The following is a 21023-nucleotide window of genomic DNA, read 5'->3' as shown; positions in this document are numbered from 1 at the left end:
ACACCCTACACGGGACCTGGGATGTGGATCTGGCCCTCTGGTTGGTCCATTTATTGTTCCCTGAAGCTTCATTACAGATGCTCTCAATGGCTGTTAAGAAGTCATTCTTAAGGAAAGCAAACGTGGAGTAAAGGCAGAGATATGCCAAATTACATAAATTAAACTGGACTGAAAAGAAGTGCTAATAGATCTTATGGACTCATGAATCCAAATTTGAAAGTTTTAGTTCAAGTCATCATTAATATGTCAGGAGAGAGTTACAATGGTGAGTGCCTACAGCTATCTATAAAACACAGTGGAAGTCTGGGACTCCATTTCAGCCAGCTGTGTTGGGGATCCTGTCAAAATTTATGGAATTGTAAATTTAGAAAAGTACAATCGTATTTTGATTCACCATGTTGTACCATCTGGGATGTTTCTGACTGACAATGGTTTAATTTTACAGCATCATAATGATCCCAATGCAGTAAAAGCATGCCTGGACAGAAAAACACAGAGCAGCCTCCCTAGACATCAACACCACTGAAGCAGTGTGGGATCACAGAGGAAGGAACAAAAGGTTCCCAGTATCCAAAAAGAGCTTTGAACACGTTTCAAGAAGCCCAGAGAACTATTCCCGAAGACTACTTAAAGAAACAATAATAAAGCTGCCTAACAGAGTTCAGGCTGTGTTGACGAATAAAGGTTGTCGCACCAAAGCTTGTTACAATTGTATAAACTGTTTATGCCTTATACATGCTGTAATTACCCAGTTATATTTGCACATTTCAATAAATGGTTACACACATTTCTTGTTTTTCCTCCCAAAATAAAATGAAATAAAATGTGCCTCAAGTCTTTTGCACAGGACTGTATATCCAGAGAATCTCAAACCCCCAGCACAATGAAAAACACCAGAACATTGACTATACTAATCATTGAAGCCTTTTAGTACTACCTGTAAAGATGACAGGTTGTTGTAAATAGGTGGAATAGATTCAATTATATCCAGCAAACAAAACAAGATGCCCATTACAATGTGCCGCTTAACACATGTGCATAGATATAATGATCTCATTCTAAACAGGGAACTTAACTATATTTGTCCTAATATTTAGAATGAATGTGCTTCCCCCTATTGTTTTATTTTTCCGTATTGCCTTTTTAGTAAATGTTAGCGAACCTGCTTAGTCCTTCCATTATAGACTCCAAAATGTTTTTTTTAATTTTGAAGGATTTATATATTTATTTATTTTGTAAATGTCACAGTCAGTGCTGACAATGGTGTGTAGGACGATTTAGTCACAGCCAAGTCAGGGGGTTTAACAGGCGGTTTCAGCCAGTGTGTTTGCTTCCATCTAGCGGTGGATAAATGGTACTTTGCTCATAGGAGAGAAGGAGGAGGCATAACAAAAAAAAGAAGAAGAAGGAAAGCCATTCCATCGTATCTGTCAAGTGAAAAGGAGGTAGTTCAACTGGCTGGCTGTATGTTCTTTGTCTCTGGGGTTATTCTGTATCACACTGTGTTTTTTCCTGTCTTGTTTTTTGTTGGATTTCCCCCTGGACTGAGTGATCACAGAAGAAGGTGGAGGCTGTAAAGATAGATGGCGTGACATCAGCAACAGGTAGAGTCGGTTTTTATACATACCTCTGCTGGTGAAACAACGTCGCAGTTCATCTTAGATGCAATCCGGAAGTTGCCTACTGCTTGTTGAAGAGACATCATATCATTTTATAGCTGGAGAAATCGCTGAGCTGAGGCTTTGGTGTCACTGAATGGTGATCGAAGCTTTATTGTAACCGGAAAGTCACTGCTTCATTCAGTACCGACTCATCATGCCTCTCCACAACAGACAGGTAGGTGATCCGATTCATGAATAATAATGATGGTTCTGTTTTTTTTTTTTATCGTTACGTAGTGAAGATGCTCTGAGGCCGCCTCACACTTTAACAGAATTTATGTTATCAGCGGCCCTGCTGTTTATCATGACTGCACATAGCTTCATCAAGCAGTCATTACATCAAACCCACTACAGATTCACTTAAATCAAGTTAGTCAGATGAGGTCTGAACATATTCACGCTTTAATCTGCCCTGCGTATGAATCAGGATGTTCAGGTGCTACTGCCTCTGCCATGACTTCACTGTTTGTGGATGTACGTGTGTCAGTGAGAGAATCCCCTGAGGACTTAAAGAAAGCATGGATTTGGACTGACTGCTAGACTATATGAGCACGTCATGTTTTTCATTCAGGTTAGATTAGCTCTCTGTGCTTTGCTTTCTCAGCGCAGTGGCATTCATTGTCACGCCCCCGTGTTATCGTTAGACAGGATTCTTTTGGAGGTGATAACCTTCCTGCTTACTTTCACAAGCACAGTATCACAAAACAGTGGCCTCCTGAAACTCATCTGTTGTGACAAAAGTCTTTACCACATACTTTTCATGCCATTTTTAAAACCACGACTTAATGTATTTACATCAGCATGGGTGATTTCATAATGTAACATTGTTCATTGTTTTTGATGCTTCAGTCCAGTATTGAGATGCTGGAGCTGCTGGGAGTGGTAAAAGAAAATGGCAATGAACAGCAATCATTTCCGCCTGTGGTAAGCCATTGTCCACAGTTATAGTTTAATATAATTATAATTCCAGTCCTGGCCATGTTAATGCATATATTAGAGCATATAATGTCTGATTTTGGCGTATTGTTTTTTGTCACTCAGCACACTCCACTCTCTTATGACTACGTCCTGGTTGCCAAAACGATTAATAACCAGGAGAGAGAGTCTTTCAAGAAGCAAACTGAGTACATCGAAGAGCTAAAAAAAAAGAACTTCAAAGTCACGGTGGGTGTTTAATAGTACACTTAACATTTCTGCTATAAAATATACATTTCATCCATACAGTCATTCATCTTAATTTCCTTCTGTTAGAAAATCATAGATGATAATCACGTCTTCTATGGGATTCAAGCGCCCAAGGAAATCTTTGAGAAGTACAGGTATCTGCTCAAGGTGTCCGATGCCTGCAACTGGAGCTCAGATCAGAGCGCAGTGTCTCTCAGTACGAGGTAAACAAGGCTACTGAAACTATTTTTGGCATTTTAAACATTCCTTGCTGCTGTTTTCTGACACTTAAAGCATCCCAGTGTTTATTTGCACTGTGTTGTGTTATCATTACAAAGGACTTGTTCTCAAGCAATTTATTTCCAAATTTTTCTAACCATGTGGTATTTAGATTAGGTCTTCGCCTTTGTGTTTTTATGAAAGTGGAATGCCTAGTTGTCTCTTTAAAATGCATTTTTTAAAGAATCAATAAAGATGCACTAATCTAATGACATTTGTACTTTATGATCAGCTGCATGAGTGATTCTTGTCCTTGTTTCAGGATACGGATTGTCCACTTCATCTTAGGTCACACCAGAATTCATTCAGGAGGTGAGACAGAATTATTTACAACCCCGATCCTTTGCATTTAACCAGACCCTGAATATTTTTATTATTATTCTCTTTACCTTTTAATCTGCACAGAAAATCTACGGGAGCTCATAAAGATGAAGGTTTTTGAGACCAAGTTCTGTCTACATGAGGTGAAATGTTTTGTTTGTTTGTTTTTAATTCTGGGTTTTAAGTCTTATCCTTGTATATGAAGTACTATGACAAAAGTGACATGATCAGTATAGACATGGGAAGAATGAGGGCTGCTGATTGCTTTACAGTATAAAAAAGAAAGAAAAGAAATGGTCTTCTTCCTCTTCAGAAATCACATCCATGGAGAGTGATAATGATAGCCAAGAATAAAAGCAGTCACCGTAGGAGTAACAATGATAAGAAGTCAGATAAGAATGATCACATAAATCAGTATTTGCCATTGTTTCTCTATGTGGGTCCACACATTCCTACGCTTAAGATAGTGACACTAAAAACTGTTAAACCATTGCCTTTCACATGGCTGCTTAGGTGTTGAGGTTTTCTCAAAAGCTTAATGAACTGAAACTTGGCAATGGCCTCTCAAAACAGAATAGTGGTGCCAAAAAAAAAGTATTTGTTGGCAGAGACACTGCGAGTCATGTTAATGCTGTGAGTCATCTAATACCGAGAATAATTGGGTATGTGCGTGTACATGATTGCTGATGAATACTACATGTTACTGTGTAAGCACGGACATGAGCCACAGTCTGTTGTGTCGCCTTTACAAGCACATGTATGTTAGATAAAGTATCTTACAGTTTCAGCTTTGAACTTGTAAGGTCGAGTTGGTTTTAGAAGCCCTTAATTGTTGAAATCTGTTTTTTAAAAAGCCAGCAGATTACATATTCACACAAGAAAGCTTCTGTTCTCAGTGTAACTGTGTGTTTTGTTAAGCAGCTTGCAGAAAGATTTTCTACATGTTGCTGATTTGCTTTGATTTTGTGTGTTTCTGCTTTCAGAAAAAGAAACAGAGAGAACTGAAGGCGGGATGGGCACGGTGGACAGCCTGTCTCCAAGGGCAACCCATAACTGCTGTCAGGTTTGGACTGCAGCATAACAGCCTATTTATTATTCTGCACTCTATACTGTTCCAGTTATTGCAGCATAATTGGTTTCCAAACAAGACAACAGCAAACATGTCATGAACATGATGAATCTGTTGTTTGGAGCCATGATTTTAAAATAATGTACAGTAATTCGTGGAGTTTTGAGTTAGAAGAGAGCAGAGATGTCTCTGTCTTTAGATTCAGGTGTATCTAAAACATAAACCACGTGTCACAGCAGCAGTTTTGTCTATATGATATCTTTTATACATTTAACAACCCTTAGTAAACATTTTTAGCTTCTTTGTCAGTTGGTATTACAGATACAATTTCAGAATTTATTTAGCTCTTATAATAATAGTGCAACAGATAAGTTAATATTACAGGGAAATAGTTGATGGGTGCACCATAATATGTGCCTTATTTGAATGATCCTAATGTTCATCCATGTGGGTGCAGTATGATATGGGGTGTAGTTGCAGAAGTAATACTGTTTCAGTCAAGTATTATGGATGGACCTCTTATTCTTCTCACTGGTTACTCAGTTCTCAACCCCTAAAATGATCCCCCTAAAATCTTGTTATTTATGATGGTCGGCTGTTTGATCCCCAGCTCTTTCATCTGTATGTTGAAGTGTCCTTGGGAAAGATACTAAACCTGGGCTAGCCCCTTATGGATCTATCTGGGTTTGTGTGTGTGTGAGCAAGAGTATTAAAAAAGTATCTGTGGATGCAGCTTGCAAAAAGTGTAAAAAGTGCCTCTATAAATTACAATTCATTTGTGCAGTGGTTCTGGCACTGTCCAGATACCTGCTAATCAGATTAACTGGTCACTAAGATGTCTGTTGGTGCAACGGTAAATGGTCATCTGTCTTTCTATGTTAGCTTGTTAATAATTTTAAAAAAATTGATGGTAGGGTGCGCGAATGGGAGAACTGAGCCAAGAATCAAGGAGACTTTATGCACGCAATACATGAATTTTATGAAATTGCACGAGAATAATTTAGCACCTGATGAATATTGAATGCCTGAACCAACGTCTGGAATGAGAATGCTCTGCCTGAAGTGAGTTGCATTAAAGTACTACAAGAGTTAAAGGATTATCCTTTAACTTATAACATATTATGTGGCACTTCAGTTCTTTTGTTTTGTTTGAAACAAAGAAAAATTCTGAAAATAACTTTAACTTACTTCTTTACCTGCTCAGAAGCATATCCAGTAACAGTAAAACATCTGACAATTCACCAGTGGTTGAAATTCTGTGGTAAATCGGTAATTTGAGCCTAAAATTGGTCATGTGATTTTTCCAAATGAATAGCTCTAAAGTTACAAACGTGCACGTTTTGATGCTTGTATCTGCTTTTCAAAGGATTTTTCACTTATGTGCTGCACCATAAGCTAATCAGCTAACCTCTGAGACAGAACATCACTGCAGTACTTGTTTCTCTCAGGACTGTAATTATTTTAAATGCCATTTGGCAAGAACACATGCATTTGAAGACAGGACTCTACACTTAAAGAATCTACAGCCACTTCATTAACTAAGTGAGGCTTAGCTGCATGGCAAGGATGCTAATCTTAGCGAGTTGTTGCTAGCATCCTGCAGTTTACCTGGTTCAAGGTTTACTAAGGTGTTGGAGTTCAGTGTATTTTCTAATAAACACACACGCGCGCGCGCGCACACACACACACACACACACACACACAACACTGGAAGTAATTGGAAATGCTAAATGCTATTAGTTAAGTAGATATTTGGCTATAAAACAAAGCGCTAGAATCACTAAAGCTTTGACCTGTTAGTGACATAAAGGGACCACTAATGTCAGTGGAGTTCAGCTGTGGTGCAAAAGTGAATTATGTCTTCCTTGCAGTAAAAATATGTCATGCTGACTATTCTTACCACTGTGTATTATCAGAACTATACACAGTGCATGTTATATCGTGTTATGTTATGCATAGCATAAACTGTACACTGACATAAAGTTTGCCAGTAAAGTAGATAAATACAGTGAGGAGTTATTATAAAGAAAGTCTGTCCTATATCAGTAATGCATAGAATTGTTAAGAAATGTGTTACTGTGAAGTGAACATTTTTATCCACATTTGTTTCAGAAGAAATGATAAATGTATATTCCAAAACGTTGATTCTGTTCTTCTGGACATAGCGTTTTTGATGGGAGAAACGTTTCTCACTCATCCAAGTGACTTCTTCAGTCTGCTGACCGCAGGTTTGCCCAACCTTATAAACAGTACATTTGCACAATAACTGACACTAGACCACTTAATGAACAATGGGCTGGGAGGTCAGTTCCTTGATCATTAGTGTGCAAATTGTCATGACCATTGATCAACAACCACTGATCAATGGCCACAAGTACCATTCACAGAGAGTTGGGGAATGGCTGCAATGACAGCATTGTAAGATGGTGAAAGATGTACCCTTAGGCCCCCTCTTCGATTCAGAGATGGTCGTTCCCTTTTCACGTAAATCAGTCTGCTGCCCAGCTAGTCTGACTCCCCGCTCAAACCACCATTCCTCCCTGTCCAGGATGTGTACATCCTCATCAATGAAAGAGTGTCCACTGGCCTGTAGGTGTAAATAGACTGCGGAGTCCTGGCCTGACAAGGTTGCTCTTCTGTGTTGTACCATCCGCTTCGCCAGAGGTTGTTTGGTTTCCCTGATGTATAAATCCTGGCAATCCTCCTGGCACTTAACAGCGTACACTATGTTAGTCTATTTGTGTCCGGGGACCTGATCCAATAGTTCAATATTGGTGTGTTTAGGGGTTTATAAGCCACACAGACTCTGTGTTTAGAAAAAATGCATCTCAACAGTTCTGATACTCCTGACACATAGGGGGATCACTAAGGGTTTTTGCTTAGGCAGGAGTTGTCCTTCTCTCTTGGTTAGGCTGGAGATTTCTTTAGGTGCCTTCCCAGCTTTGATAAATGCCCAGCTGGGATAACCACATTTACTCAGAGCCTTCTTAATGTGATGTTCTTCTGCTTCCCTGGCCGCTGTGTCTGTGGAGATGGTGTTCGCTCTGTGTTGTAGCGTCCTGATGACACCCAGTTTATGCTCCAGTCGATGATGAGAGTCAAACCTTAAATACTGCATAGATTTGGGGTACACATCAGCTTTTAGATGTCCCCCATTACTGATGGAAATCTCACAGTCTAAGAAGGCTAACTTGCTACTTTTCATATCCTCCCTGGTGAATTTTAAGTGTTGGTCCACTGAGTTACTGTGATCCATGAATTGTGGTACGTCCTGAGATTTGATTTTCACCTAGGTGTCATCCACATATCTGAACCAGTGTGTTCCCGGGTAGGATAACAAGGCCCTCTTTTCCACTTCCTTCATGTACAAGTTAGCGATGATGGGTGAAACTGGGGAACCCGTGGTAAACCCATTGGCTTTGATCAGTGGTTGTTGTGTCACGGTCTGTGTGGCAGACCGTGGGTGTGTGGGGAAGGAGGACCCAAGATGCAGGACTCTGCGGTGCAAACAGTGCGTTTATTTACAGTGAAGTAAATAGTACACAATAATGAATCCCCGTGTGTTTCCAACTCCCGTGACGCGTCTCCTTCCCAGTGCTCGTGATCCGTGTCTCTGCTCCCGTGAAACTTGTGCTCGCTGCTCTCCCGTTCCCGCACTCCTGCTGGAAAATCCACAGAGGCAGCCGGTAACACACAACTACGAAGTGACAGACTAGAACTCACTGATTTTGCTGGGAACACTGACGGGTAGTCACTCAACGATCCAGCGTCGAGAAGCTCTCAGCCACACTGTTTTGTAGCTCCTCTGACGAGGCTCGATCGGTGCCAGGTGTGTGTGGAGATCCTCGGGTGTGACCGGTCAACTGGCAGGGCCACACCCACCAGGCCTGAAGGTGCCTGTCACGACCGCGCCCACAAACACACACACACACCTTCCAAAACACAAACATGGAGTGCAGGAAAAGCAGCAGAACAGAGTACAACCATATAATAATAATAATAATAATAATAATAATAATAATCATCATCATCATCATCATCATCATCATCATAGTCCACACTGCAGACCCCGAGTCCCTGGAACCGGGTCCGTGACATGTTGATCAATTGTCATGACAATTTACATATTAATAATAAGGAACTGACCTCACAGTCCATTGTTTATTCACTGGGCTATTTTCAGTCATTGTGCAAAATATACTGTTTATAAGGTTGGGGGTACCTGCACTCAGCTGAGACTAAAGAAGTCACTTGGATGAGTGAGAAACGCTTGTCCCATTGAAAATGCTATGTCCAGACGAACAGAATCAACTTTTTGAGATTTACTTACCTGGATGATTGAGCATGCATCAAGACATAAATGTATTTTTTTTTCTATCTGTCTGTGTTTTATTGTGTCAGGAACTACTTTGGAGAAAAAGTGGCCTTGTACTTTCTGTGGCTGGGCTGGTACACATTTCTCCTAATCCCACCTGCTATCATCGGGATCATTATCTTCCTCTATGGCATCTCCTACTACAAACACTCACCCCTCCTGTAAGTTTCTGGCTGTATCCTCATACAGTACATCTTTCCTTTGTAATGACTTAAACTTTAAATCTTTTAGAAATGAGGTTTGCAACTCCAACACAACCATGTGTCCACTTTGTGACAAGGGTTGCAAAGAGTGGAAGCTCAATGACACCTGCATTTATACCAAGGTAAATCATTTTACATCATTACATTTATTGCGAAATAGATTAACAATGTGATTGTACATTCACCGCTTACTATGGCTTTTTTTCTATTTACAGGTGACCTTACTGTTTGACAACGAAGGGACAGTGTTCTTTGCGATGTTCATGGCAATATGGGGTGAGTTTGTCAATATTCACATCCATATTTGAGATAGACACAATCATGCAATAGGATCTTTTAATAATAGAAAATAAGAATGCAATTATGTTTTTTTTTAATTTGCTTGAACATACAGGACATTTTGTACAGACAAGTCTTTCATCAGCCTCAGATCTATTTCATTCAAATGCCAGTCTTTTTATGATTGCTCAGACATGCACTGCCAAGAGATGCCACATCACTGAACCTACTCTCCCTGGCTACTCATATCTTAATCAGCGCAGGCCATCTGGCCATGGGGGTGGTCGAGCATTCATCTATATGAACATATAAATGCTTTTCACTGTTCTGCTTTTAGTATCTATATGTTTTTATAGATGCTTAGAGTCTGTAATCACACTTCATCTAATATTAAATTCTAATGTTTAAGCTAAGGATTTATCCGATCATGCTTCAGGGGTGTTAAGTAGCACAGGATTTGAAGAGAATGAGCTAGAACTGGTTTGTAGGGAGGGGTGGGAAAGGGCAAAAGGAAGTGAGACATGATATTATTTGGATTATGCTGAATGAAGGTCACTTTTCACACACAATCCAAAACTAAATCAAAGAAAAGTAATGCACAATTTTTCATTGAAAAACACTTCAAAAGCTGAAATAATAGAATATGACAGTTTAGATATAAGGAGTTTATCATAAGACAACTGACATAGAGAATAGCTAGAGTTTTCAGACATTCTTTTTATTTTTAAGTAAAGATTTTGTAAACTAAACCTCTTTCAACAGTAGTTCACATTCAAGTTAGTTCAACCTTGAAACTAGGGCTGCTCAATTAATCGAATTTTAATCACGATTACGATCTGGGCTTTCAACGATCATTAAAAATGACTGAGCCGATTATTAGCCCCTCCCTCATTTATCCGCGACACCTTAAAGGCCGTCTGTGAAAATATTGTCGGGCATAAACCGGTCCGTGGCGCAAAAAAGGGTGGAGACCGCTGATTAAGAGGACCCGAGGGAAGCTCGGAAAGCTAAGCAGAAGTTATTTGGAGAGTGACTGCCGTTGGTTGAAAAGAGTTTAAAAAAAAAAAAAAAACAACTTCAGTGGTGTTGCACACTATTTTATATTATTTTTTTAAAGTCATTGTTAACCCTTTAAAGCCGGTCAGAGCAGCACGCTCCGTTTTGCGTAACTATTTTTAAATCCCTGTAGAATCTGAACCGTGTAAGCTAGCGCAATAATTTGTTTTGCATATGAAACCGGAGGAGTTGTACTTACATCTGATGCCATCAGCTTGTCCTAGGTCACGGTTTCGTTCCACATATAGCTTTGCAAAAATTGCATAAAAAGCGCTTGCAGGAACAAAAACATAATATTCCAGAAACACGCTTCGCCGTTCCTATCAGCTGTTCGTAACACTTCCCACAGTAAAATGATGCACATGCTGTTTTCTTTGCAAATTTGCATCATAGGATTGTTTTTTGTTTTTCCTGCAGTATATAAAAATTGCTGTATCTCCAAAATAAAACTATGAAGACACTCAAAATAAATTTCCTGTGGTGGGAAACTATTTTTTTGCAACTTTATTGTATTTAAAGTTTTGAGGGATAAACCTCTTAAATTTCTCCAAGTAGAAATATATGTAAACAAAACAAAAGCGATTTTCAATTTTTTTTGTAGTTTATTGCACTTTTTTGCAATTTATGTAATTACTATGGACTTAATGCATACATATTATTAAAATATGGGCTATAACAGTTGTATTGATGTATAGCAACTTGAAATGCTCCCACAAATGGCACTACAGCATGTAAAAAAAATAATATAAGCTCTGGTGGACTTGGTTCTATGGTAGGTCTTAAAGGGTTAAATAAATATCGTCAAATAATCGTGATCTCAATTTCAGTGAAAATAATCGTGATTATCATTTTTGCCATAATCGAGCAGCCCTACTTGAAACTGTCCTGTTTATGTAAAAGTTGTTAAGGTGGACTCAGCTACTAACACAAAAGCTGAGACTCGTGTCTAAGTGTTCAAAAGAATTGTTCATAAAAGAAGACTTTAATTCACACTCACAATCAAATAAAAGGCACTGCATATAGGAAGAGGCAGAATAATCCAATAAAAACAACAACAAAAAATACTTCCAGTGAGCTACACACAGTGTGTATTACACTGTGAAGCAAGTTCAACACACCTTTCCATTATCTAGCTTCACTTAAACTAACATCTTTAATCATGCTGTATAGTCACACAAAGGTAATTAGCAACTTGATAGCTTATCACTGAATTAATTGCTGGTGTTGGTAGTATCTGGCCAATCACAAACATGGAGAACTCTGTTATGAGTTTAAAGGGAAAATAAAAGTGAATGTGTGTGCACTTTAAGTGTGGCCAGGAAAACTGGAAAAGACCTAGTATATTATAATGTTTAGCTTATTTGAAGCTTGGAAGGAAAGTTGGCAAAAATGCATACTGAGTAACTTAACAGAGATAAAAAAATCTGATGGATTAGAGTTGTTCTTCCCTCCAGTTAATGTTTAAATGTCTTTAAGGTAGTTTTATTGTCGGAGAGTAAAGATTGAATATAAAAACAGAATTCAAAGTAGGTTAAATCTATGTGAATATTTGATCAAAGGTTCACAAGTATAAATTGTTTTAGTACCCTCTTTATAGACCCTCTGTATAGACCACTGAAAGTGTCAATGACTTTGCAGTCACTGGGAAAAGGAAATTGAAGTAATTACTTCTTAGATTTTATCGTTCTTACTGATGCTTTTTATTGACAGATGCAATTAAAAAAGTTTTGACCATCTTACTCACAGAGGGAGCCACAGATCTCACATGAATGCTAAGATCTGTTGATATTTTGCAGAGAGCTGACTGGTCACTGTGCTTTGTGCAAACCTGTTGATCTCGAATCTCAAACATAACCTGCTCTCTACCACGTGAACCGTCTTTGTAATACTGACACCTTTATTAGGCTTGGCTGGATAAGTAAGAATCATGCTTAATAGAGCCGACACACATAAACAGACACACACACACACTGGGTGAGGGATAATGTGGCATGGGGCAGCTCAATCAGGAAAAGAATAAAGAGAGTGAGAAAAGGAACAAAGCGGGCCAGTAAATACACCGAAACTACTTGAACAGCCTTCAAAAAGTAGAAAGAATTGAAAGTAAAACTCAAACAGACAAACAAAAACACAGACAGGGGAAACCCAGGAGGGACATGGAAACGAAAAACAACAACAGCAAAAACTAAGGATTACTACAGAAACCATTTCACAAATACTATGTCACAGACAGCTGGCAGAGGTCAAATAAGAAATAATAATACGCTTTTCAACCTCAAATTAAAAGCAGGCCAACACTGACATATTTTCCACTCAAAGTTATATTTAAAACAGACAAACACCTAAAATATTCCCAACGTTGGCAGAGGTTATTAACATGTGGTGATCAAGAACAGTCACTGTTAATTGGTGCAACTATTTGGTGCATAAAATGCTCTATAAATCTCACAGAAACTCCTGTTTTTCACAGCAACACTGTTTTTGGAGTTCTGGAAGAGACATCGTGCTACCTATGTGTGTGAATGGAAAGTGTCTGATTGGAGTGAGGAAGAGGTATTTGACAGTATTATCCACCAATACAGTGTTTATTACTTTTCATGGATGTATGTGTAAGGATGTGTTTTTTTGCTTTTCAAATCAAACTACAGGAGGAACTGATCCTGGAACTTGTGAATGATGTCAACTGTGAACCAAAAAAATTTAAGCACTCCTATTGGACCAGCAGTCTGATTTTTATCTGTGTAACAATTATGGTAGGATATCTTTTCTTCTCTTTGTCTAAATGCATTTAATAAGGATTAATAATGATTTAATAATGTACTGCTTAACATAAGAGTCAGGCTGGTTTGAACGTTTTGGAAAGAAAAATGATGTTGTTAATCGGAAAAGTATGGTGACCCAACTTAGTGTCTTTGTGTTTCTACAGATATTAGTGATCATCAGCCTAACGAGTGCTGTGGTGGTGTTCAGGGTGATTGCAGCAGATTTTTTGGCAAAGTACAAATTGAAATCTTTAAGCCACCACTCCAACATATCTGTGATGGTGCTTGGGGGTTTCCTCCATTACTTCATCATCACTATCATGACACGGGTACACAGATGTCTTAAAGTACATCTCTTTATGTGTTTAATGATGCTATCTGTGACCATTATCATACTTTTGCCTTTTTTTTTGCAGGTAAATTGGATTGTGGCCAGGAAGCTCTGTGACATGGGTATGTTTAATGCACCTAATTTTCTTCTCCCCCCCCCCCCCCCCCCCCAAACTTTAAGGAGTTTCTGTCAGGTAACAGCTTCAGGAGGAGGCAGGAAGGAAAGTAGTCAGATAGGAAGCAGATAACACAGGTAATAGACAGATAACTTTCAGACAGAGCTTTCATCAATAAATTTTCCTAAAACTGATTTTTACACGACTTATACACATATTTATAATATTTATAAAATATTTATGATGCATTGATCTCTTTGAAATGGTCAAAAATTGTCAAAAATTAGGACACCCAAGACACTAAAATAAGATCTACAAAAGTAGATACACATTGCAAAAATGCTAGACCTAACAAATATAATACAAGGATGCTCTCTGGAATGGTCGTCGTTTTTTTGTGTCCTTGGGAAATAACTTGTGCATCCATCTAGGTGTGTGTGTGTGTGTGTGTGTGTGTGTGTGTGTGAGAGAGAGAGAGAGAGAGAGAGAGAGAGCATTAAAATGTGTCTGGAGATGGAGCTTGCAGCATAAGAAGGGCTTTCAGTAATATCTGAGTGCAAAAAAGCACTGTATAAATTGCTGTTTATTTGCCATGGGCTGAATTTGGAGCGAGCAGAACACAAAAAACTCTGGCTAACCTTAGAAATATTTTAGCTTTACAGTGCTGTTAATTTAGTTACATGAGCTAGGCAATATAACAAACAGCTTGGCAGCAGAATGATGCATTGGTTGCCTTGCAGCAAGAAGGCTTGAGTTTGAATTGTCTGCTGGTGTGATGGTGAATGGTTATGTGTCTCTGTGTGATGGCCTGTTAAATACTACTACTACTACTAATAATGATCATCATCATTATCATTATCATCATCATCATCATCACCGTAATAAACTGATGACAGGGTGTGGGCATAGAAAAGCTGAGCCAAGGGTAGTGGAGTCTTTATGCAGTGAATACATGAATTTCACTGACTTGCACAGGAATAAATTGACAGTAGATGAATGTTAACTGTATGAACCTAGTTATATGTGTCACAGTATCTAAAAGGTAATGTGTCTTTGCAGTATTCTTGTTTTACTTGAATCAATTAAGCTCTTTTATGTACTTGTGCTTCTTTACAAAAGCACATACATTAAAAGTAAATCTCTGACAGTTCACCAATGATTGAAATTCTGCAGTAAAACAACAATTTTCTAACATGGAAATGAAGGTCCTATCGGAAAATTTTGAAATTCAAGCGGCTAATGGGATTTTTTTTTAAATGAATAACTCCAGAAGCATATAATTCTTTCCCATTCTTGTTTCCATTTTTGAAGGAAAGATTGTTTCAGCTATCTGATGCACTACCTGGTGATGTTGATAAAATCTGCACACCAAGAGAAGCCACATTCCAAGAAATCAAAACACTTTTGCGATAGTGTTTCTGCAGCTGCCCTTGTTTTGGTGTGATGAGGCTCACAAATGCACACACATGTGCATGTACACACAGGCATGCAGGGATCAAACATTATCAGTCACGCTTTTGCAGCAAGTAGATACAATCAGAGAAAATTGATGTGGCTCTTTTGTAGGATGTGCGATTGTGCCATCTATTGGCAACAGTGAGATGCATGCATGCTGACGTACACTAACACGACTTCTGTCTTCACCAGAGGAGATAAGGTCGTTTGCTTCCACTGAAAAGAGCTTCACAGTCAAAATGTTCACCTTCCAGTTCTTCACCTATTTCACCTCACTGTTTTATGCGGCCTTCATTCTTGGCAGGTAAGAACTGCTGTCTGAATGCCTTTCAAAATTTATGGTTGTGCTGATTTGCAGCATCTTCATTTTTCAGTCCTCCTCAGAGCCTGGACCTCAACATTATTGAAGCAGTGTGGGATCATCTTGACAGAGAATGAAACAAAAGGCAGCCAAGAAGCCTGGAGAACTATTCCTGAAAGCTATTTAAAGAAATAACAAGAATAAAAGTAAAGAATAAAGAATGAGAATAAAACAAAGAATAAAAGTAAAGAATAAATAAAGAATAAAAGTGGTCATACCAGATATTGACTTTACAGCTTGTTAGAGTGGTACAAACCCTATGCGTTTCCAGATGTTTCATTAAATCCCCCTTTTTCTATCAAATTCTTCAAAGAATTGAAGGATGGCTCAAGATTTTTGCTCAGTTCTCTATAAATCTCATTGTTCTACCTTTTCAAACATGCTGTATGTCTTTGATCATTTGGACTTATCTGACTAATAATTCACATTTTAATGATACATATATATTTACAGGATAAATGGCCGTCCTGGGAATTATGTAAAAATTGCAGGCCGTTGGAGACTTGAGGAAGTGAGTATGGCTCGGTCCACACTTAGAAACACAAATGTATTATTATTTTTGTGATGTTTTACATAAACTTTCTGACTTTATTTTAAACTTTTTCGTGCAGTGTCACCCTACTGGTTGTCTGACCGACCTGTTTATCCAAATGACCATTATCATGGTACTAAAGCAAACCATCAGCAATGTCTTTGAGTTCACTGGACCGTAAGTATAAAAGAGCTTTGTAATCTCATACAAACTTGTACATATGCCTCAACCTTGTATTTGTGCTGACATAAGCGGTTTGTTTGAATTAGCTGGTTATGCCGGTTGTGGAAAGGAAAAAGAACCCAGAAACTACAGAGGAAATGTGCTCACTGCTATCTGAAAGATGACTCAGACACTAAAGATGGGGATGAACTTTGTGAAAACTGCAAGCTCCGAGACTGGCTAAGCAACTACCGCCTAAATGATGTCGACTCATTTAGCCTGTTCAGAGAGTTTTTGGAAATGGGTATGTGCTCAGTGTCATGCTTCAACAGCAACAGTAAAGGATAAACTAATATTGGGAAAAAAATAAAATTGATCTTTACTTTCTGTTCTCAGTGATCCAGTTCAGCTTTACCACCCTGTTTGTGGCAGCCTTTCCTCTCGCTCCTCTGTTGGCCTTCATCAATAATGTCATAGAGATACGTCTGGATGCCATTAAGATGGTCACTCTCGAGCGGAGGATGGTTCCCAAGAAAACCAACAATATTGGTGAGAACTGTTGTGAAAAGGCAGGACACTGTGGGTCTTGTTAGCATGTTGAGCATTAGTAACACTGCTGCTTCTCCTTAGGTGTGTGGCTAGATATACTAGAGGCTATTGGTGTCTTAGCAGTCATTGTCAATGGGCTGGTCATTGGTGTATCCTCGGACTTCATCCCCCGACTTGTGTACCGTTATCACTACGGCCCGTGTGCCCTAGGCACAGCTGCACCAGATACTGAGTGAGAAGTGCATTCCTCTCGAAATTCTATACATTTTGCAATTGGCTGTATGGCTTATATGGTTATATGGCTTTCTTTTACGTTTTTCTTTTTCTCATGTTCAAGTTGTATGGTGGGTTACATCAACAACACTCTCTCCATTGCCCCATTTCTTCGTGTGAATGGTTCATATAAATACAGCGAGAACATCCCTCCTGGTGAAGAGCCTTTCTTGTGCAGGTTTGTTTTCCTTTAGTTTTCTCTTACAGATTAAGTTTTTGAGTTAAAAATAAATAAATAAATAAAACATCTGATCAAAATCTAGTATGTTCCTTTTGACAGATATAAGGACTACAGGAGCAAAGATGACTACACTCATACCCATCAGTTCTGGATCATTTTAGCTGCGCGCTTTGCGTTCGTCATCTTGTTTGAGGTAAGACCTTTGGACTTTTACAAAGCACGGCACTACATTCACACATTCACCTCTTTCCTGAGCAGTTTTTTAGCATTCTGTTACAATCTCTGGGTTTTGGGTCCAGGATTTGGTACTTGTAACTATTAATTATTAAGGTTTTTGGGTTTTGTCATCCTTTAAGTTTGGGAGAATTTTATACTTTTGTTGGCCTCTCTTTGTATATTTATTTGACTGATAAATATCTTTTGCATTTTCTGTTACATTCTGATTTTTATTCTTGGTTTTATAATTCTTACTTACTATCTTTCTTCATCCCTTTGTTCCCCCAGTTAGTCACCCATATTTGTGATCTCTGTGTTTGTTACAATGTGTTTCTGCTGCCCCTCTATCAAGTCTGTATGTCATAGTGTTGACAACATTTCCTGTTTTATTGTGATAGTCTGTTACCCAGTGTGTTGTACTTTGGTTTTCTATCTATGATTTGCTTCAGCTGTGCTCCCTGTGTAAGTTCCCATCTTCTATGGATTATTATACACCTTAAATTAAAGGTTGTTGCAAGTTTCAAGTCTGTCTTTGAGTTTGCATTGGGATGCTACTTCTTCCTAACTACAATGTATTCAACACAATGATTTTCTAACTTTGACAGCTTTGAAAAAGTTTTCAGAGCTTAGACTCGGGCTGTAACAAAACCAAGGTGTATGAAATAACCCATAACCTCCTTTTTTAATTAAATAATAAATTACGTTTTTTTTTTTAGTTAGTTAGTTTGTTTGTTTGTTTGTTTGTTTATAAAATGAGATCCACTTCCTAACCATGTACCCTCTGCTTGCAGCATGTTGTTGTCATATGCAAGTTCATTGCAGCCTGGTTTATACCGAGTGCTCCCATGGAAGTGAAGAACTGTAGGCTCTCAGATAAACTCAAGAGGCTAAAAGAGGAACTCCAGTGAGTCTTTGATAATACATGCTTACGTGTGACTGCTTAATGCAAGAAACCCCCCCAAAACTGTTGTGCAATAGTGTGACATGTCATGTATCTTCTGAAATGTACCTGTAAGTAATGCTTGTGTCCCCAAAGGTTTCAGAATGTGTCTGAATCACTATTAGCTCTATTAAGTCATGACATGAGACACTAAATATGTCAGTGTTATCAAAATGCTTTGTTACTACACGTTACTTTCTTTCAATTACAGTAATATCATGAGCTGATATGAGCAGTGAAAAGGTGGCTCATTTATTGCCCCAAAGTTAAACTGTACACTTTCCCTAAGTCTCTGATTTTCAGCTGAAACTATCAAGTTTAACCATCCTGGCCCGTTTACACAGATTCGGACAAGTAGGACAAAGGGCTTCTTTGTCAAGTATTTGGTCAATAAGCATAATTGAGTTGCTTTAACACAGTTTTGTTGTTTAAGATCTATTTAAAAGCTAAACCTTTATTCTGCTTGCAGAACTAATAATATTGATAGTAGTGCTACTAAAAAACTAACGAAGATTTATTTAAACATGCCTATATTAAAAAGGGTGTATTTAAATTAGGTTTTTCTCAACATTTTTCATGTAGACAGCCTGACTTCCTTAGCGATTGCCACGTGATATCTGTTTAAAATAGTTTTCTACACAAATTCAACAGTACTCTAATTTGAAATGTTTAACAGTATTGTTGATACATGATGACTTATAAAATGTGTTTGTTTTTATTTCTTGCAGATCATTTGAAGCATGACGGTGTAAACGGGATACATGTTACCCGAACAACACAAACCCAGTTTAATGCACAGTCTGGAGACTGTGCATTAAAGTCTCCAGACTACTGCAGTGTTGCGTCAACTTCAAGGTTCTTAATCATCTCTCTGAGGAGCTCAGATGGAGGCCTGTGGCTGGATTGTCATCCATTAAAAGGACTGTAAAGGCAATTTGTCTTGAAGAAAACCAGTGTACAGCAGCTGATGTTACTGACCGCAACTTTCACGAGATTATTCTTATTCTGCATTGAGAATCCACCACTTGCTTGCTGTAGAAACTCCATATATACGAGCCTGTGTTTTGTATTGAAAGACTAAAGATAATTTATACTGATACTGTAAACGGGGTGTTGACTGTGTTATGCCTTAATGTATACTGTTTTACACAAAAAGCGCTGTGATGATTGTTGCTTTACTACAGGCAGAATCCAATTGTGTATTTTGTAACTCAGATGCAAAAATGTTTTGCTTTATAACATTTTATATCATTAAATACAAAAGAGAAAACATCTGTCATTGTGATTGTCTATTAATTTAACATGTGAGCATTTTTGAATTTGCAAAGCCATGGATAGGAGTAGAAGCAATCTCGATTCAGTGGCAAAAAAGCCACACGTCTTTTGTCTTCAAGTTTGATTTTCAAGAAAAATACATTTTAAAACAAAAGGTTTTAAAGCAGTAGCTTAATCACAAAGATATTGTAAATATTACACATTTGCAGTTTACATTTTGTGTGCATAAAACAAAATAGGATTTGCACTACCAATATAAGAAGAGCTGTTGATTTAAAACATTCCTTAATGAATTCCTCTGTGTCACGGCATGAATTGGAGATGGTTATTAATACCTTTATTTCATCACGCCTGGATTACTGTAATTCATTGTTTTCTTCCCTTAACAAAACTTCTTTGACAGAGCTGCAGGTTGTTCAGGACACTTCCACGAGGTTTCAGACTAATTCTTCACATGTCACACAGTTGCTGACTCAGTTGCACTGGCTCCCCATTAACTTATAAGTCCACTTTCAGATTCTGATTTCTACTTTTAGAGGTCTGCATGAAGCAGCAACATCATACATCAGTGAACTTTTACATCCCCAGCATGCCCCTGAAGTCATGTGATAAGGGGCAGCTGCAATAAGGTAACCTTGTGTTTCTAGCATTTTGTTGCAAAACATGTTTTTTAAAAAAAAAAAACAAAAAAAAAAACATGTAAGTTGTAAAATGTATGTATATATTCATTTAATAAAATTGTGTATTGTAGAATGTTGGTGGACAGTTAGATTTAGAAAAACCTCAACCTCAATTTTACCTGACAGTAAAAAAATGGTTTAGAACTTAAGAGCTGCGAATATTTAAGGCTGCCAGTTGTCATCAGATGAGTGTGATTGTTCGTGCTGTGAGAAGGCTTGACATGTGAGTAACTGTCATAGCCAGAGCTAAATGGGCAAATAAATGCCTCTTGCTTCCAACATACCTTGTCTTGGTCTTCCTCGCTGTAAATTCAGCCGCAAAAGGTTGCAGTGCTATAAAAATAACATTTTACTTAGTTACTAATGACTTTATTTATGACATTTAGACTTATGGTAAGGTCACAAAAGAATGCAAACGCAATCAAAAGAACTGCAGGCCTCATTTGGCTCAGTTAATATCAAAGTTCTTGATCCAACAATAAGAAAGAGACTGGGCAAAAATAGCATCCAGGGGAGTTCAAGGAGAAAACTACTGCTAACCAAAAGCAACACAAAGGCCTCCCTCACATTTCCCAAAAAACATCTTGATGAACCCCAAGACTTTTGGGAAATATTCTACAGTGATAAGAAAAAAGTTTAACTTTTTGGAGGCTTTTTGTCCCGTTATATTTGTCATAAAACTAACACAACATTTCACAAAAAGAACATCATTCCAACAGCAAATGTGGTGGTGGTAAAGTGATGGTCCGAGGCTGCTTTGCTGCTTCAGGAAGACTTGCTGAAA

The 21023-nt window shown here is 38.2% G+C and overlaps 1 protein-coding gene across 3 annotated transcripts; it reads left to right on the top strand.

The window, feature by feature from the left end:
* Positions 1 to 1269: 1269 nt before the first annotated feature.
* LOC146569819 (anoctamin-9) lies at positions 1270 to 19556 on the top strand. Of its 3 annotated transcripts, XM_085282397.1 has the most exons (26): positions 1389 to 1445; positions 1559 to 1604; positions 1718 to 1836; positions 2511 to 2585; positions 2703 to 2825; positions 2913 to 3049; positions 3367 to 3416; positions 3510 to 3568; positions 4409 to 4488; positions 8896 to 9030; positions 9101 to 9194; positions 9288 to 9348; positions 12878 to 12960; positions 13056 to 13160; positions 13334 to 13498; positions 13586 to 13622; positions 15263 to 15374; positions 15885 to 15942; positions 16043 to 16140; positions 16233 to 16429; positions 16522 to 16674; positions 16756 to 16906; positions 17012 to 17125; positions 17228 to 17321; positions 18136 to 18248; positions 19013 to 19556. In XM_085282397.1, exons 3-26 carry the CDS (start codon positions 1816 to 1818, stop codon positions 19026 to 19028), a joined length of 2331 nt encoding a protein of 776 aa, XP_085138523.1. In that variant the 5' UTR covers positions 1389 to 1445; positions 1559 to 1604; positions 1718 to 1815; the 3' UTR covers positions 19029 to 19556. The 3 variants fall into 3 exon arrangements, with proteins under 3 accessions (XP_085138521.1, XP_085138523.1, XP_085138524.1); XM_085282395.1 differs by having other exon boundaries at positions 1270 to 1604; XM_085282398.1 differs by lacking the exons at positions 1389 to 1445; positions 1559 to 1604; positions 1718 to 1836; positions 2511 to 2585 and having other exon boundaries at positions 2707 to 2825; positions 2953 to 3049.
* The last annotated feature ends 1467 nt before the right edge of the window (positions 19557 to 21023 follow it).

The sequence above is a fragment of the Mchenga conophoros genome, linkage group LG7 (assembly GCF_057382185.1).
Source record: "Mchenga conophoros isolate Kocher_MC1m ecotype Shallow Benthic linkage group LG7, M_conophoros_male_GT1.1, whole genome shotgun sequence".
Lineage (NCBI taxonomy): Eukaryota > Metazoa > Chordata > Actinopteri > Cichliformes > Cichlidae > Mchenga > Mchenga conophoros.
Note: the sequence above shows the minus strand (reverse complement) of the source record. Positions and strands in the feature narration are given on the sequence as shown.

Excerpts from the sequence above, each read along its gene's own strand:
- LOC146569819 (XM_085282395.1), top strand. The coding sequence starts at position 1,816 with ATGCCTCTCCACAACAGACAG. Across the intron at positions 9,195-9,287 it reads ACACCTGCATTTATACCAAG|GTGACCTTACTGTTTGACAA; the intron begins GTAAATCATTTT and ends TTCTATTTACAG. Across the intron at positions 15,375-15,884 it reads GCGGCCTTCATTCTTGGCAG|GATAAATGGCCGTCCTGGGA; the intron begins GTAAGAACTGCT and ends ATATATTTACAG.